The sequence below is a fragment of the Melanotaenia boesemani genome, chromosome 7, assembly GCF_017639745.1.
Source record: "Melanotaenia boesemani isolate fMelBoe1 chromosome 7, fMelBoe1.pri, whole genome shotgun sequence".
In the NCBI taxonomy this organism is placed as follows: domain Eukaryota; kingdom Metazoa; phylum Chordata; class Actinopteri; order Atheriniformes; family Melanotaeniidae; genus Melanotaenia; species Melanotaenia boesemani.
Window position 1 is genome coordinate 20,097,882 of NC_055688.1, and position 19,052 is coordinate 20,116,933.

General features: G+C 38.5%; 1 protein-coding gene across 1 annotated transcript; it reads left to right on the plus strand.

Annotated features, from left to right (window-relative positions):
• The first annotated feature begins 206 nt into the window (after window positions 1-206).
• vimr2 (vimentin-related 2) lies at window positions 207-18,810 on the plus strand. The gene is made up of 10 exons (XM_041989732.1): window positions 207-316; window positions 622-763; window positions 882-1,037; window positions 1,232-1,351; window positions 3,711-3,806; window positions 7,093-7,221; window positions 8,378-8,506; window positions 12,003-12,113; window positions 12,233-12,357; window positions 17,364-18,810. The coding sequence occupies exons 1-10, from the start codon at window positions 207-209 to the stop codon at window positions 17,404-17,406; spliced, it is 1,161 nt and encodes a 386-aa protein (XP_041845666.1). The 3' UTR covers window positions 17,407-18,810.
• The last annotated feature ends 242 nt before the right edge of the window (window positions 18,811-19,052 follow it).

Below are 19,052 nucleotides of genomic sequence, written 5' to 3' on the forward strand. Positions count from 1 at the left end.
TTTCTGGGGATAATGAACACAACTGTCCAGCAGATTTAGTAGCTCACTCCTCAGGTACCTGTGAAATCCTTACTAGCTGATGGTTGTGCTATAGTTGGTCTACTTCACATCAGTGCCACATTCTTATTCGTGTGATTATAAAACCCACTGTAGAGCTGCCACTGTTTGCCTGTTGTGTTTAACCTTGTCTGTACACATCCAAGGCTATGGCGATGCTTAGAGTGTCTTCTTACCGCAAGCTGTTTGAGGAGAATAGCTGGAGTCAAACTGGAAGAGCAAGTGTGCGGTGTGCCGGGCAGTACCGGACCTCTGTCAGGTCAGTGTGGGTCACAATCATGAGTTTTTTGTTAAAATTAGATGTACATGGATTAGATAAATATTTGTGGATGTTAACTCTCAAAGAGTTTAAATACTATGATAGTTCAGCAGACATGTTAATGAATATATTTAACTACACTATGTAAGTGGTGTATAAATATTCTGAGGTTAATAAATTCAATAAGGCAGCTTCTCTACATTAATGTTCAAATAATGTTTGCTATGTCATGTAAAAAGCTTAACATTTCTTCTAAAATCTCCCAGATAAATCAGTCCAATCTTTGGGTCTGTGTGTCCTCTCAGAAATGCAGCTGATGAGTGTGGCTGTGACAAATTAGACTTTGTAGCTGCAAAGGATCTAAACAAAGAGGGCGTGAACCGATATGTTCAGGAGCGCGCCACCATCGCAGCACTCAATGACCGCCTGGTCAGACTTATTGAGCTGGTAAGGACTAACGCTATGAGTGCTGCCAATAACACATCAGCACTCTTATTTTCCCTCTGCTGTCATGCTTTTATTTAGCATTTACCTGCCTTATTAAAACTGTCTCTGTGCCGTTTAGGCCCGTTGGTTTGAGGAGGAGAATGAGTATCTTGAATGTCAGATCACTGAACTGGAGGAGCAGCTAAATGGAAAACAGACCTCCAACGTCACCTCCACTGTGGTGGAGCCTGACTTCAGTCTGGATGCAGTGGTGGAAAGACTGCGCAAGCAGAGGGTAGGGTGATGCTGGGGCGTGTCTGCTGCATGCTTCTCGCTGTGATGGCATCCCTAAAAAAAGGCTTTTGCATCTTAACACACATGCATATCTTATTCCACCCCATCAATTTTATTTTAGTTTGTACAGTGACAGGTGGCTTTATCTGCAACCATATCAAAATCCATAATTGCATCTTCTGTGTCTAAATGCAGGATGCGGTTCTGTATGATACAGAGGAGCTAAAGAAAGAGCTTGAACATCTGCAGACAGAATATGAGAAAGCTGCACAGCAGAGGGTCCTCATCCAGCAGGAACGACAAGATGTTGCTGAGGTAATATTCGGTGTGTAAATCAAATCTAAGGATTATACAAAGACTCTTAAGAAGTGTAATCTGACCATCTTTGTAAATCTAGTCATTAGATTAAAAATACAACTATATATCTTGAGTTTAAATCTGAAGTAGTATTTTCATGTGTAATTATATGTTTTTAGGTCAAACATTAAACATTAAACAGCAAAAACATAGAAAGATCCAGAATCATATGAGAACTAAATTTTTGAGGGCATCATCTTGTGTGGTTATTGATTAATAGGTCTGTTGACCTTAATCATCCACATCTTGAGCACACAAACATAATTCTTGATGGGATAGTGTTTTCCATTCCCCCAGCTGTGGTTGAGAAACCTGGCTCTTGTTTCTTTAAAAACTAAGTCTTATTCATTCAGAAAAACATTGAAAGACTGCAAATCCATGCTTTCACTGACCTAAGTTTCCAATTACTCTTCTTATACACAATTACACTCATAAAACAACTCGTGAGACAAAATTAAACTAATTAACTGGACTTATTTCATTGATGAGACAAGTTATTTTTTCTGTCCCAGATCAATAGAAACATTTCTATTCCAACTAATGCAAAATGTACTGTAGCACCTAATATAGCTTGAATATTTATCAATAAACAAGGCAAAAAATATCTGATTTGAAAATGAAGCTTAACATAACTGGAGCTACAAAGACCTTGTACAATTATTTGTTGACATGGTTACATCTTTTGTCAGTTATGATGAAGAAAAAAATACGCTACTTGTGTATGTACAGTTAATATCGGTCCAGACCATGAAATGTTAAACTGTTGATTAGTGATTTATTTTACTTGTGGTCTCTTTTTCTTTAATAAGGATATTTTGAGCTTGTCTCGTTCAGACAGCCTGTTAGAGGCAATGCAGACAAGATAAATACATATAGATGGAGTAAGTGACTTTTAAATAAATATGATCATAAATCAATTATTAATCTATCCACAGCGTCTCATCCTTATTGTGATAATGTATTTAAACCACTAGATGGCAGTGTTTCATCTCTGGTGATTCAGTTTCATCTCGGCTCAGCTGTTGCTGTGCAGTGATAACCGGTGGCTGTTGATCAGCAGCAGTTGAACAATCTGGACTGCTCTGCAACCTGGACTACCAACTTTTTCAGAACCTCTTCCTCACACAAGCCTGAGCTTATCTCCGTCCAGCTGGACCAGATCCGAGGGAGGCTTTAATTTCTCCCTGGCAGATGTAACGTTTGCTATAATACAGTGCTGTAATGTTCCTGTTTGCTCAGTTTTTTGGTTCTGAATTGGAAGCAGCTGCAGGCTGACAAGATTTGGTGGGAAACTGGCAGAGAGGCAGAGGAGTGAATACTACACAGATCAACCCCACCACAACCTGTACTTCTTTTAACATCAAGAAAAAGTTGTGTTCAGTCTGTCAAGTTTTCTTTTCTTTTTGTGGGGTTTCTTTTTTGCTTTTGTGTTGCTCCTGCATTATATCAAGGCTCAGAGTTCCCCTTTTTAATCTGTGACTGCATGTACATAGAATTGATTCCTAGGCTGCAGGTCCACTCAGTTCTACAAAGCCTTGCACCGTCTTCTGCTTCATACATCTTTAAACAATTTTTCAGTACTTGCAGCTGAAAAATAAATTCAGCTGATGTACATAGATTCATTGACGCTGTAACATGAACGAGTTAAAGTTGAATGCAGAGTGATTATTAGGTTTTACATTCATCACGTGGAGTTGGATGTGTTTGAACTGAAGGAACATATGTTTCAGGTTTTGAGTAGAACATAACAGAAAAGTTTATATTAAGGCCCTGTTGTGTTTGCAGTTTGCTTCACTTGCCAAATAAATCAGTGAATATCATGTTAAAGTTGGTCAGAATTTGATTTGCTACAAGCTTTTCTCCAGCTCCTACTAACACAGTCCACCAGCAGCAGGACCAGATTACAATGACCCTGCATTCCCAGTCCCCAGTTCCCTCCCAGTCGGCAACCACACTGGTACACATTCATGTGTACAAATGCAGACACACACAGTAATTGCATCCAATACTGATTAATCTGGTTCTTTAAAAAGGAGCAGATGAGCTGAGAACCCCTGCTGGCAAATGGATTGGGCAACAGGGGTTTTTTGTTTTTAGTTAGTCTCCTTCTCATCTTCCTCCTCCTCCCCTTTCCTCTGCATTGCAGTGTCTACTTGCTGTTCAGTGAAACAGGGTAGATGTGCTGGAGGTTCTTTGTGAAAACATAGACTGTTTCCAACCAGTGGTTTTATTTATTGACCTATAGACCGCTTCTCCCAGACACTTTGAACTTATTTACGTTCAGTATAATCTACTGTTAACTTGATTGTCTTTGCAGGAAGTGGATGCAGTGACAGCAGAGTGTTTGGCGCTGAGGGAGCAAGTGGCAATCTACGGGGAACAGCTGGCCAACATGGAGGTCCAGCACAAGATGGTGAGAGAACATGAGCATATGTAGCTGCTGTCGGATGAATTTGGGAAGGGTTTATAGCCATGGAAATGGGTTGAAATGCCGCGCTTGGGTCAGATTAAAGTGTTGGAAGAATGCCCAGATCTGTGATGACAAACACAAATCTCTGACCCCAGTCACCTTGTGGAAGAGGTTCAGCCAAAAGAAACTGTGCCAACAGAACAAATTGGGGGATTAAAACACAAAAGTCAGATTGTGCCCTCTTTCTCCTGTTTTTTATTCCAAATTGGGTCATTAAGTATTTCAAAAGTTAGATTATCAAATCCAATCTCATTTCTGTGTGGTAAATGTGAAGGTACAGTCAGCAGCTAATTAGCTTGGGATTAAAACTGGAGACAAGGGGAAACACCTTGCCTGGCTATGTCCAAAATTAACTGACTTAACACTGAGTCTGAGCTCAGTGATGGATGTGCACACAGACATGTGAGCAGCATGAACACACAGTTGTCCTTCATATATTAAATCTTACGTATTTTTCTTGGAACAAATCCACATGTTCACAACAAGCAGACTCACTCTAAGGGTAACCTCTGATAATATTTAAATCCTGCAAACCCGACCAAATAATATCTTACTAATGAATTTTAGTGGGGTTTATTGGCATGAATATTGCCAACAAGTTGGCTACACTCAGTAAGAACGTAGGCAGCTTTGATTCCCTCCTATCATGATTTGTTAATTCCTGTGAACTGGCATCCCCAAAAACAGGTATAGGTACAATGAATCAAGCCCACCCAGCCACAACATGACATTTATGCAATATGTGCATCACTGGAACATTTCACCCTTGCAAATGCATCTTGTATAAGAGTTCTAGATGTATAGACAGACACATGGACAGCTGTGGGCATGTGCAAGTAACAAGCAATTTGTCTGCTTTTTTTGTTTGTTTGTTTGTTTTCTGTATTTGTAAAACAAAAGCTGATCTGAGCACAAACTGCAGATATGGATGAAAATTGTTCTTACCAAGGTGAGGCTCAAAGTCCACACCGAACACTGCTCCCGAACTGCCTGAAACACCTTGTTTCTGTTCTAGGCTTTCCATCCCTTTTCGTTTTATATCATCATGAAACGCATCCATATTTCCTGACTAGTGGATTGTTTAGAATAACTAAAATTAAGAATGAGCAGCGGCCTCACACTCTAATATTTGGGACCACTTGTCAAACAATCAGAGCAGAAAGAGACCAAAGAGACAGGATCTAAAATGGAAGAATGGGCGACAAGAGGCGCTGCAGTATTTTTGAAAAATGTGTTATTTGAACATTAGTGCAGGTAACCATATAGTACACTCCTGAAATAGCACACAAACCTGTAAATGAGCATACAGTTATGTATTATTAAACTTAACATAGCTGCCATGCATTTTTTGATTTAGGCTTTTTAACCCTAAATGTAGTAGAACTGCTTACCTGGAGAGAGCGAGAGAGAAAAAAAACCCACATATTTATTCTTTCAATAGAAGATGAGTCAGCAAGTCAAACGTTACTGGGTACCCATCAGTTACTGTAGTTTTGAAAGACACAAAAGTCTTATCAAGTTTCAAAATATTATTGGCCAAGCAATAATTTATTAAATGTTATACAGCGTGATCATTTCTTGGACCTGTATTTAGTAATCAAGTCTTTACTGAGTCGAAGTTTAAAATGTTTCGTGTGAAGCAGGCGGTGGTTTGAAAGCAGCATCTAGTGGAAGTTGGAGACATTGCAGGATATTTTCCTCTGGCTTCCCTGTTGAGCCAATATGGTCAAACTCTGACATGCATGTTTCTGATGACAGCTAGCTTACAGCTTATATCTTTCACAATTATCGAATTTGAATGACTCTTCAGAAAATACTTGTCCATTTTTGACTGAAGATGCCTTTGTATTTAACAGAAAAGATGTTAGTATTGATCTTTTGTAACTCTTAGCTAGAAATTAATAATTGAAGCTTAAGATTTGGAACTGCGTCTTTAAAATAAGTACATTTGCAATCATTTCCTGTACACATCATTCCCTCAGACACACTCTACAATCTATATCTTTTACAATTTTCTCCACCTCCCCAGAAGATGACAGACGCAGCCCAGTATAACATCTACAGTTGCTGGCAGGGAGTGAGGCAGCCAAAACAGGAGTAAACCCATCACTCTGTGTTTTTCTCTGCTAAGCCGGCCGCCCAGCGTTTAACCCACTCCCTGTGGGACAAGCTCGATAACTCACCGTGCGGAAAATGTGGCTGAAAAACCAAATCAAAACAGAAGTTTGCTTTGTTTTATCAACTGTTGTTATCAGCACTTCCAGATGCCCAATGTTCCCCTGACGAATGGCAGCAGTGTCATTACTCAGGTGCAGTGAAAGGGAGGAAAATGTTAGACTACCACTGCATCTCTGCAGCTGTTCATTTTCTTTGTGAGGGAAGTAGGGCTGCTTATGCGACGCTGATGTTGTACACCTCAGCAGCTATGCTGTTGGAGGTAAATACTTCAATATGGACCATTTGTGTTTGTTTGATCATGAACTGTATTTTACTGTATGATTATTTGATTTGGTCTCACTTTATTATTCTGCTTTGAAATGTTTAGATGGGAAGTGTTCTACTTTTTCTCCCACTATGTCCATGAAAATGGTTCCAAATTACTTTGCAGACAGAAAATTTCTAGGCTTAGAATATAAATCCATATGAAATATAACCACTTAGCTGTAGATGAAGTAGATAAAAATGTGCTCTGTCTCAGTTAATTCATGAAATGTTTTATTATTACAGCAATACAATTGCATTAAAAAAAAAAAAAAATTGTAATGCTGTGTATTTGGATTGTGTATATCTGAGTATGAGATTGTCCTTGGTGCTTTTATACAGATTTCTCTGGATTGTCTAACTCATTGAATGGTTTTGCATTCTTACATTCAGATTGTTCTTGTAATCTGCTAATCTGAGAATTTACTCAGCTAGATGTGATTTTTTTTCTTTTTTTTTGCTTTCTTTCTGTTTGTTTGCAAAATAATGCAAAAACTACCAAGCCAGATGTCATTAACTTTGGAGAGTTGCAACATACAGAATTAGCCTTGAATTTGGATTCACTTTCCATGGAGCAGAAATATTATTGATATATTTTCTACTAATTGAAAATTAGATTCATTAGTGACAAATTAAAGAAATTATGAAAATACCTTAAAATAATGATGTATTTTTAAAGCGTTATTTATAGCAATATTAGGAATATTCCTCAACATTGTGTATTTGTATGTTCTGCATGTACAAGCAGGAAGTGGAGGGTCTGCTGGAGCCAGATGAAAGGACTCTTGGAGCAGTGGCTATTAAATATGGCAGCCCTGACATGACTCCGGCCTTGGATGTAAAGGAGTACTACTGCCAGCTGGCTGAGAGCCTCCAGGTACAACACATAAGACACAAAACATGCCACGAAGAACGTCCAACATCACAAAGTCTGTTTCTATATTTTCTAGCTTTAAATGCACACACAAGCACATTAATAGATCCAGACAAACCTTCTGCACAACAGTGAGTGTGTTCCTACTGCATGCATTTTTAATGCCTTTATCATTTCTACTTCCATTGCATGTCTTTACTTGTAATAAATGATTTTGTGTTTATTGAACTACTTCTCTAATTTATGAGACCCAATCCAGACACCCGCTCCTCATCCGCCCTTCTGATCACTTCCTCTTCTTACCACATCACCTTCACCCTCCCTCTCTGAAACGGCCTGGTCAGGTCCAGACGTAAATCTCAGCTTTCACAAATCATACTGTGATACTTCCACTTGTTTTCTTTACCTCTTAACACAACACCAGGGAAGAACTTGAGAATCAGAGGTGCAGTTCTAGACCTGAACAGAATGCTTTTGTCCACCTATGTGTGTATATATGTGCATATTGCAGTGCAGAGGTACAGCATTAGGGTCAGACTATAGCTCTGGTGGGCCTGACCCCTCCTGGGGTGAGGATGTCTGCCGGTTCAGAGGTCAGGGTTGTAATCAGACTGCAGGCCGCCTTCCCAGGCTCCTCACCAGCACCGCAATGGATGCTGGTGCGTATGTGACCTTCATTTAGAGGCTTGACTTAGGGTGATCTGGCACATTTCTATAATTTTGCGTAATTCTTGATGTTTTAGTGTGTTTTCTCGCTCTCCTTTAAACTCACTCTGTTACTCCTACTCAGACTCTTCCATCACCAGCTGGACAGTGTTCTGCCTGTGCCTGGCTTCGATTACGAGACACGATTGTCTCAATGCTAAAATGATTGCTGTTGGTTTTGAACAGTAATTGTGATTGCTGGCCATCTCCCACACACCTGCACAGCCCTGTGTTGCTTGTTTCAGCTGTATTTTCCAATTTAATTACAAATTAGGTGCAAGCAAGAAGAGCTTTACCCATTCGCCACACCAAGCGGCTCTGATTGCTCTTTGCTCCCTCTGTCAAAGTGCAGAATGCCATCCTCCAAAATCTTTGTAGACTTGTATTGAAAACTTAACAAGGACAAAGTTTCACAGTTGCACTGTCTCATAATATATTTTCTTTTTTACTTCAGTTTGAATGTGTGTCATCTGCTGCTGTGACACACAGAAGTAATGGAAAGAAACTGGAAGTGGGAGGAACTGCAGGGACAACAGCCAAAGACCTCTCAGAGATAAAGGATATGGGTGAGATGGAGATGCTGGTGAGTGTGCTTCCTTTCTCTTTTTTATTTCCTAACAAAGTCAGGTTATCCAAATTACTAAAACAGTTGAGTCACAAGCTGTACAAAGTTATTTAATTTAAATAACAAGAGATGAGAAAAAAATGTGTTTTACATTAGTACAAGATCATTTTTGTATTCATTTTGGATAGTAATGTCTGAAATTGTTTATATGTAAACCTTCAGACCTGCACATTGAAGAGAGGTTTCATTATTTTGTTTCAGATGATAAAAAACATACTTTTCTGGCGCTCCCATGCTGGGTAGCTTTAGCTTAGCTTTCCATTCTGAAAATAATCAGATTTTTCTTAATATCATGTTTAGGTTCCTAAGGGTGGTTGAGTATTTTGAGAATACAACTATTGTCTTCTTGAGAAAACAACAAATGATATGATTCAGACCACTTTTATGGTTTTATGTGTAATATGAGTAGAAGGCTACACCTTGCAGCTGTTAGACTGAACTCATTACAAACACTGGACACTCAGTGAAAGTTTTTAACCTTATTAAAAAATTTAGAAGGTGTTCTATATAGCCTACATTACATCTATGGTTGTTTTGCGACTGTGGATACTAAGCTAGCAGTGTATTTCTAATATTGTCAAAAGCAATAAAGAGGGAATAGACCACATCAGCCGTTTTATACCTCCGCTTGCATGTGAACTTGTATAATTTAACATGTTTTTTAAGCCATTAGAAGCTTTTCATTAGAAAAAATGTAAAAGTTTGAGTAACATTAGTTTTTAAGGGATTAAACATGAGATGTTACTAATAAAGAGATACCTGCTGTATGTGCACAAAAACTGTAGTGTAAGAATGACCCACTTTCATTTTTTCATTTATTTTTATTTTTTTAAGATAATCTCAGTGTAGTCACTTCTGAATTAAACACCAATAATTCATTTTCAATTTTTATCTAGTTCTGAAGTGGGAAAACATCCTAAAACAGTTTTTACATTACAGATGACTGATGTTAACCTTGTTATTTGTATCTCAGCAAGAAAGTGATATTCTCCAAATACTGTGCTACTTCTTTAAGAAAGGAAAACACATGCCCAAAGCATGATTGTTCCACCACTATGCCCAGCAGTTGGAGGGATGTTCTTTTCATGTTATTTTGTTCTCCAAATCTATACTTGTTCATTGTAGTCTGCAGATTTTGTCCACAAGATTGAAAGAATGCATCAAGTGTTATTTAGATATTTATTTGCAAATTTGTGACACTGAATGCATCAGTTGGTACAGCAGAGGTTTTCGTCTAATGACTCTTCTATGAAGATCATATGTATACAGCTGCGGTTGCATAGTAACAGAGCACCATCACTTCCACAGTCTGCTAAATCCTCCTGAAGCTTTTTATAATCAAATTACGAGTTTTATTTGACTTCGTAGTAATCTTATAAGTTCTCTTGGGAGCTTTTCTTTATCTTTTTGACATCAGTTTGATTTTTAAACTCTCCTTCTAACTGCTATTACTCAGTTATATTGAGAACGCCTGTTGAACAGTGTGTCAACAGAGCTTTTAAATGGTATTTTCTAGCTTATTTTGAAAGTGAGATTGATATTTGATATTGATATTATTTTCTTTGCATAATATATTTTCAACCTCTTTAGTGACAAGAAAAAGATGAGACTTAAAATTTACATCCGGCCACCATCTCCTAAATCAGACTTTGCGTTGAAAATGAATAGTTTCCCACAGCAGGCAAAGGGAGTAGAGAGTATCTGAGTGACAGCAGAGCAACAGTGTGGGAGATCCTGCTGACCAGAGTGTTTACTCTGTGGACATTTTCAGCAGGAGATGTGAAGGGGCTCGGCTGCAGCTCAGACAGGATTTATTGCCCTCTGTGTCCTCAGTTATTAAGTACGGCCTTTTGGAACGGCTGCAGAGTCAAAAAGCTTAACACACATGCTGCCAAGAGACGTCTTCTGCTAATAAAACAAGGAAATCAACCTTCATCAGATATTTTTTATCCAGTCAGCAAAAAAACCCAAAAAACAACAGAACACTAGGAAGGTGAGTGGTCTTTAAATGAATGAGACAAGAAAGTTAAGCATTAATAAAATATGTGACCCAGGTAAAAATCACTAGATGGAAACAGAAACTACACCTTCTGCCTTGCTCTGTCTTTAACATCCATCAGCTGCCTCTCCACAGCTGGTACCTGACCACATCTGTAACAAACATGGTGGTTTGGTTCTCATTACTGTGGCTGTAGCTCTGCTTTCAGCTCTTTAAATAAACAGCAAGCCTCTGTAACCACAGCAGAACTCTTCCAACATCATCTACTTCTCTCTAACATGCAGCACACAAGCCCCGCTCAGGTCACTCCAGCCTGACGGATGGACAGCTCGGCTTGATCTGCTCTGTTTCCTCCCCCTCCTGTGATGGATGCCTCGGGTCTGGTTTCTTACTGAGACACAACATGGCCAAACAAACAAATTGCAATGAAATCAGCCTTGACTCAGAAGTGTATATAATAGAACAGGCTGTGATGGGGTTGTACGCCACTACTTGCATATACATACACAGCCAGACTTCACTTATCATGCCAGGGAGAAGGAAGAAGAGTGTAAGTTCTTGGCTGGACCAGACTGGGAAGTCATCATGCGTCTGTGAGTAGTAACCGAGTCGTCTTCTGCCCACATGATCTCATTGAAAGATGAGCAGGATCTCCTGGATTCCCATCTGGCTGTGACAGCAAATTGTTGAACTTTTGTGATTGGAGTAATTACTCACATTCGGGCACTACGGGGGGGCGGGGGTATGCTTCTCAGTGAGTAAATAACCAGGTCTTTCATTGCTACCTGTTCATTTCTTCTATTTGTCAAGACAACAAATGATTGCTCATTGTTTTAGCTTAATCACCAAAGACTTTGCTCCCATCTTCTTCTGTACAGCAATGGTAGGCAGGTGTTAGCATGCAAATGTCTGCGCCATGCTGTGCTATAAACAGAAGCTGAGGATCATTGCAATCCCTCCAGCAACTTCTACAATATCAGTGCTGCAGCACAGTACAATATTTTACCTTAAAACTACACATGTGAACCTTGTGGTAGGACTGTATAAATTGTCAGAGGATCACTAAAGTCAGTGGGTCTTGTCATCTCAAAATACTGAATATGTGTAAAGTTTTTTATGTGAATGAATAAAGTTGGGGCATCATACTGATATGACTTGCAGCATTATTAAATCGGACCTTAAAAGATGAATGAATAGGATATTTATTATAATCAAATACCATGAATATTTAGAATTTGGACCAACACTGCATTCACTGTCTACTTACTATCTACTTACTATCTACTTACTATCTACTGACATCTACTAGCTGTTCTTGCACTCCAAAAGTCCATGAAGGGAACATAATGTTGTAATCAAGCATCCTTACATTATTATTAACAAAAGAATCCAGCTAAAATGTTTGTTTTCCAGGTACATTTTGAATGAAAGAATGTTGTTTTATCTTTTCTATAGATTTCAGAGTTACAAAAGGAGATAGCTGAGCTGGAGAAGTGCAACGAGGAGCTGGAGGACGAGGTTGAAATGAAGAAAACGGCCTACGTGGATGAAGTTGCTGAGTTGGAGGTATGAGAGTGAAATGATTAATGTAATCACAACCTGCTATGGCCAGCCATTTGGGCTAATTTTGTCATTTAATCTCATCCTCCTCGCTACACCCTACCCTGAATGTGTGTGTTGTTCAGTGGACTATAGATGAAATGAGGCAGCAAGAGGTTGATCTTAAAGCACAGATGAAGGAACAGTGTGACGATAACAAGGAGCTGCTCAATGAGAAGATGGCCAGGGACATGGAGATTGCTGCATACAGGTCAGACAGTCTGATGTAATGAATCTGGTTTATGTTGTTATACTCCTGCTGCAGCCATGGTTGTAGTCATTATGTTTTTGTGGTTGTTTTAACATACATCTGTCTATGTATCTGTCCATCCTAGCCTTATGAGCAAAATACCTCTGGAAGGCCTCTGGAATTTTCTCTAATTTGGCACAGATGTTAACTTGGACACAAGGATGTAAACTTAAAAAGATAATATCTCTCCTGATCTAAAACCAACTCTAGACATCGGAGTTTATCCTCTGCTCAGAAACAAATCTACACATACTCCTGCTTTATCACATTGCGACCATAGAAATGAAGACAGATACCAACCAGCTCTCCTTGTGAATATGCTTAAATATCACATCTGACCCATAAGCAGGAGAATCTATTTTTGTGATTGATCACAGTGAGACGTTTTACCCCTTGTGCAGAGAGAAACACACTTTCCTGTGGTTTTATAAAGATATCAATGGCATGTTTTGTTGAGACTTCAAACTATGAATTTACACTTCATTGCAACGCATTTCAGGTTGTGGAGTGAGCAACTCCCTCCTCTCTTCCACAGGGAATGTCTTAACTGAGATCTGTCCTATAGTTTCAGACTTGATATCAATGCAAATTTGACACAAATTACACTTAATAACTCATTAATCACATTATTCGCGACTAAGGGAATATACAAACCTGAGTCTGCAGTCTTGCAGAACATATGTTGAACTGTGCCAAGTTTTTAAAGCCTCAACCCCAAACACCACAGAAAAAAAAGTGTAAGTTATGTGGGCTCCATATGTCAGCTCCATAAACCCTGGATGTCACTGCTGTTTCTTCCCCTGAGTTTCATGTTTTTAACCAACTGTCTGTGGACTATAATTTATTTTTTATAGTGGTACATTCAGAGACAAACTGTGACTCAGAATTTCCAATATCAAACCTCCAACAATTTGCTCCAACATAAACAAAACTGAAAGGATAACAATTAAAAGTTGGGTTTTCTATTCTAGATATAAAAGTGTAAAAATAGTACTTGTAGAACATTTCTTGTAGAGCTTTTCTTTTTGAAGTGAACTCTTAGTGAACTTTGCTAGTGCTGAAAATTTGCCTTTATTAACAAAACCAAAAACAACAATGAGACAGTTTACATTTCCCAAATACAGTATGTTCACTTTTAAGGTAAAATACTGCAGGTTCTTAATAAGTTTAGGAATATGTGCAGTATGCAAACATTGAATTCAGTTGAACTGGATTTTAATTGTGGAAACTAAGTAAAACAGTCAACTAGAATAAAAAAATGCAAACAACAAATCATAAAAATCATCTAAATGGATCCAACTATGACTTTACAGTCACATGTAATCAATTAGCTCTTTGTTCTCTCTCTATCTTATCTCTCTTTGTATTGGGTAGTTAGGTTACAGCTGAATTAATATATTTAGAACTCAGATATATAAAACAGCAAATAAGTGTTCACATTATTTCGTTCATCATTAATATTAGTTAAAGTTGTGGAAAGGATGAAAGGGTGAAAAATGCTTGATAAAATGTATCTGTGTAAACTTATTAATCCCCGTCTCCACTCTTATGATGAATATCATGTTTTGGTATGCATTCATATTTATTTAAATGCACAAAGTCACATGTCTGCTGCCACGATAAATCATGCTATTGGAGCTGTATAAAAGATGGGTTTTTAAAAGCACTCATTCAGAGTAAACATACTTGAAGCCAATTGTAATATATCAGCTGTTAAAGAGAGTTTGACTTTAAGGTTTGTTCAGCAACTTTTCTGGATCCAATCCTTGATGCTGACCAAGAGTTTCACACTCAACTATAAAGATCTGAATTATCACAGAGGATCATTTTACGTCAAATATGCTTGTTGTTTGAATTAGTAATCGAAAGGTGATAATCTGCAGACTCTCTATCTTTTCAGGTAATTCATTTTAGTTGCAGAAACAATATTAAATACTATCTGATTCATACTGATCCACATCTCTTCTGCTCAGTTTGAAGCTGCCATAAATACAAAACTGACAGTGATCCTTTTTATGACCCTCTTAAAAGAGCTGCAGGGCATTATTCTCAAGTGAGACCAATAAAATTTTAGCACACACACTGACACGGCCAGCAAAGTTTAAAGCTCAAACTTAGAAGACTTTGGGATGGTGTGGTTTAATTATTATTTTGACTGTCAGTCAGAAAATCAGCAGCGAGGTTTTCCCTCCAACAAAAACACTGCTGTGGGTGATTTCACTAATAGGTTTGTCCTCCTTTCTTAAACTTGCTCAAGTAATTTGACCAGCTGCTGTATTACCTGATTGTAATTTACTTCCACATGCTCCGAGCTCTCTCTGACATGCATTGTGGTTCTTTTTTATTATCTGAAAACAGATGTGACACATCTTTTAAACTTGTCAAAAAGAACAGACTGAGATTATTTAATTAGGTTTCACTTGACGCTCAGTTTATTTTTCACACTCTTTGGATATCAACAAATCAAACAACTGTGGAAATGACATGTCCTCTCTGTTTCTACAAAAAAAAAAAAAAAATAATATTAAGAAAAAGAAAAGAAAAAATCCTTGTGAGAAATAAAAGAATTATTTCCACACACTGGTATTCAGGTCCAGGTCATGTAGCATCACCTGGACATCCGCAGTGTATTATAAGATGCTTCTGTAGACAAAGAACTAACATCATGAGGTCACAGGAAACAGCTCCTGGATATGATGCAGTTTCCTGTATGTGGCCTTGAAGATGTTTCAAGTTATTCCCCTCCATTCATTGAGGTTGTTCAACCATCTGCCATCCTGGTATGTGAAGTGACGCACTTCAGCCATCCCATCCCACTGCCACAGACTTCCTCCTGGCTCTTCCTTCACCCGTCTGACCCACAGGGGCTCCACTGCAGGCCTAAGCTCAGACCCTCAAAATACCTCATTAGAATGGGCAAAGAGGACCTCTCGCTGTCAGTGCTGTGAGATGGGCCAATGCCAGCTCCTCTACATGCCAGCCTCCCCTCTCCCCCTTCAACACATTAACTAATTCACTGCAGTTTTAGTTCCCTCTCATTACCCAGCAGACTATCCCAAACACATTTCAGCTGCAGGAAAGACACACAGGCGATGGCAACTTTTTTCCTACTTTTTAATTCACTGGATGTTTTGTCATCCGTGATTAAAGCCATGAATAAGAGATGAAAATGGCTGTTGTTTATTCTCTACATGCCGAAGCGAACTGTCTGCACAACAGACCTTAATGACCCCAGGCTGCCATTATCGAGTAGCTTATTGCCTGTGAAAGTATCTCAGAGCAGTTTGGCCAGATGCTCATTGCTCTTGTTCTCTGTTTATGTGAACAGTATTATACTGTAAGTCATCTTGCTGTGGTTGAATGACAGAGCAACAAGTAGCCTAGATAAGGATCCTATTTTATTTACACTATACTGTATATTATGATTGCTTTAATCAATTTTATGAAATCAAATCACTCCATGTCAGCTTCCCCAAGCCTTACAGCATCTTTACACACACTGTTTTTGTCTGTCCAGCTAAGTTACTTTTTTCGTACACTGTTGCTGCACGTAGGCCCCAGTTTTCACTGAATCATTTAACTGAATGATTTCACTTTTTGATGATTTTTTTTGTTTGTTTTTAGATCAAACATGACTTCAGATGATTTGTCAAAAAGTTAATTATATCAAATATATAAGAAGACAGTATTTTTGTAGCTCATAAACAACAATCAGTCAATCCAGACTGCAATGCACAATTAAAACAACAGATTATTAGGTAACATACTTGTGTGATGCCACGTTGAATTGCAACAGTGATACTGATCAACCAACCCATCTGAAGTTGTTTTTTATTCTTCAACAGATGAAATATGCAAGTAGTTATACCTTTTATACAAACCAGAAATGTTTTGCCACCTCTGGACAGGAGAATAGCTTAAACAACTTGGAGAAAAGAGTAGTCTATGACAGAAAAGTCTGAAGTAACAACCAGATTCAGTGTAAATAAGACCACACTTACACTCAGCTGTGATGTTGGTTTGCAATACTGTAACAACAGATATACAAAAATATCCCACAAGAAGTGTATGAAGTATTTTAGCTAATGGCATTTTGTCATGCTGTTTCATGGATGCAGTTATATTTATACTAGTGTCACACTGGTAAAAAGAGATGTGATGGGAATATTACTTCATTATTAGAGTTTATTTTAAAAGTAAATAAAAAGTTACAGAAGTAGAAGACGCTGTCACAGCCTGCTCATCTATGCTGCTCAGACTCACCCTCCTGTCTTAACCATTTTCGCCCTGTGCCTATTTTTTACACCTCTACTCAAAAAATGCATATCTATAATATGTATATCTCTGCAGCCACAAGGCCTATTTGAATACTTTTGGAGTAATAGTTAAGAGAACACAGGTTTTAGTAGACAGTTCAGGAAAGGTCTCCAAAATGGCCATTTTGGCATAGTTTTGCACAGTTTTGCACCATCTGTTGTCAAAGCTCTCCGACTGGGGGACCTCAGGTTTTAAAAGGTTAATATTTATTTCAATGAATCAGTGTTAGTATGATTGCATGACAATAATGGAGAGTTGCTTTGGAGGTTAAGGAACTGTGTGATGGAATGAACTCCATTTCATACAGGATTATCCACTGTTCCCTATGTTAAAGGATATACTAAAGGGAGGACTGAAACTCATTTCTGTTCACAGAATTTTAACATTTTTCTCTGCTTTCTCTTAAATAAGCTTTCAGATCATCTCACCATTTCCTGTCTTAATCTTAAAGTCCTCAAAGACATATGTTTCAAACCAAAGGGAACTCTGTCAAACATTTAGAAGAATATACCAAACTACTCAAGTTATGAAGTTTTCTTAATCTACAAATGAATCCATATGGAATGAATTGAGCTGATCTATCCCTTGGCATAACCTGTGAACATTTTCATTATTGTAACCTGCATGTTTTATGTATTGCTTTGGTTCAGGAGTCTATTGGAGAAAGAGGATGAGAGGCTGTGCAGCCTGTGACTCAAGCCTGAAGATTCACACTGGCTGGACGCTCGCTGACACTTGGATTAGAAAACAGGCTAAAGAGCAACATGAAAAACAGACCCCTAATCAGCACTTCAATGAAGCTTAAGGTACCGATGCAACAATTTGAGCAGATGTAAACTTATCATGATGGATTAATGCAGTCTGGAGTCCTAAGCTCAGCTATTGATAACAGATCGCTGGTAGATGACCTGGAGACTCCAAGAAAGATGGAACTGTCTGAAACTGGTGGGAGGATGGGGATTGTGCAGTGTGTGTATTCATTCAGTGTCTGGAAGGGTATTACCTTAAGTGGGTTTTATCTTTGCCAGCTCGCTGATTCATAAATGTTTTGTCCCCTCTTTGTCGAACAAGGTTCACACACAAATGCAGACACGCGAGCTGAACAGTGTGGCTCCGATGACTCATTTCACTCTGATACCACCTCGTTCGTCACTCAAGCTTTGTCTGATTAACCAGCTCTTAACCTGTGACCCCTTAACCGTTATCAAAAACACTGACAACCCTCTCCTCAGTCACTAAAAGCATCTCACCTTCCCTTTGTTTTTACAGTCATGTGTTCATGTTGCTTTTGACAGTCAAGTGTGCAGTGCACTGTGTTTGCTTTTCAAATGGTTCATGAAGTTGTTTCTCTGCAGTTCTTCCAATGTGAACACCTGCATCCGTCTACAAGAAAAGTCTGAGTGATTCATTATTTCCTCTTTGAAAAAAGCACTGTCCCCATTTGCTGTCTTTTAGAAATAAGCTTTTTGTAATACATTCCTCACTAATCTTTTCCTTATTTTCAACACAACATTTAAGCTGTCTGTGATAAATCATTCCTCCTTCTGCACGAGCATTAAAATGTATTTGGGTTTTAAATTGAATAAAATTTGTCACTTGAGAGATCACCTCGTGCTGTGTGGCTTCTTCTCTGAAAACCTCCATTTCATGAGAACTGCTTGCAAATCCTTATGCCTAAAATTTCCCCCTGTACTGTAACTTTGAGGGGGTGCAGCATGATTTATGTTCACTGATCCCACTTTCATTCATCTCCCAGCTTAAAGTGAGATTTGAACATTCCCAGCTATTAAAGAACTCAAAGGCTTGTTAGCTCTGCCGTGAAGATGAAAAATGTTCCTAATAACAGATCAGATAAGATTAGCCACACTCCGTGAACTTGTGGGGAATGAAGAGTTAGTCTCAGTACTTGAGCTCAGTGTCTGGCGAAGAGGCTTGGTGGCTGCGGTGACTTGTTTAATTGTCCCGACATGAAACATGGCTGGATCAGGAAGAAGCTGCTTTGTCTGGTTTTTCACAGTTCAAAAGAGAGGAGCCAGAGGTCTTTTCCAGTTGCTGTGCTCCATGTCCAACCTCTGGAAAAAGCATGATGGAATCACTGCTCATGGAGGACGTTCATTACACTGTTTTATCTGAAGAAGGTGGGAAAAAAAGCAACAATTCACAAATGCATGACACAAAACTACTTTATTTAACAGCTAAATATTCTGACTTTTTAAAACATACCTCACACATTTTTTATATTAAAATCCTACAGTGAATTTAATTACTATTAGTGTTTTGTTTCAGTTTCTTTAGCTTTGATGAAAACTAAACAACGCAATGCTCGTTATGATTCAGGT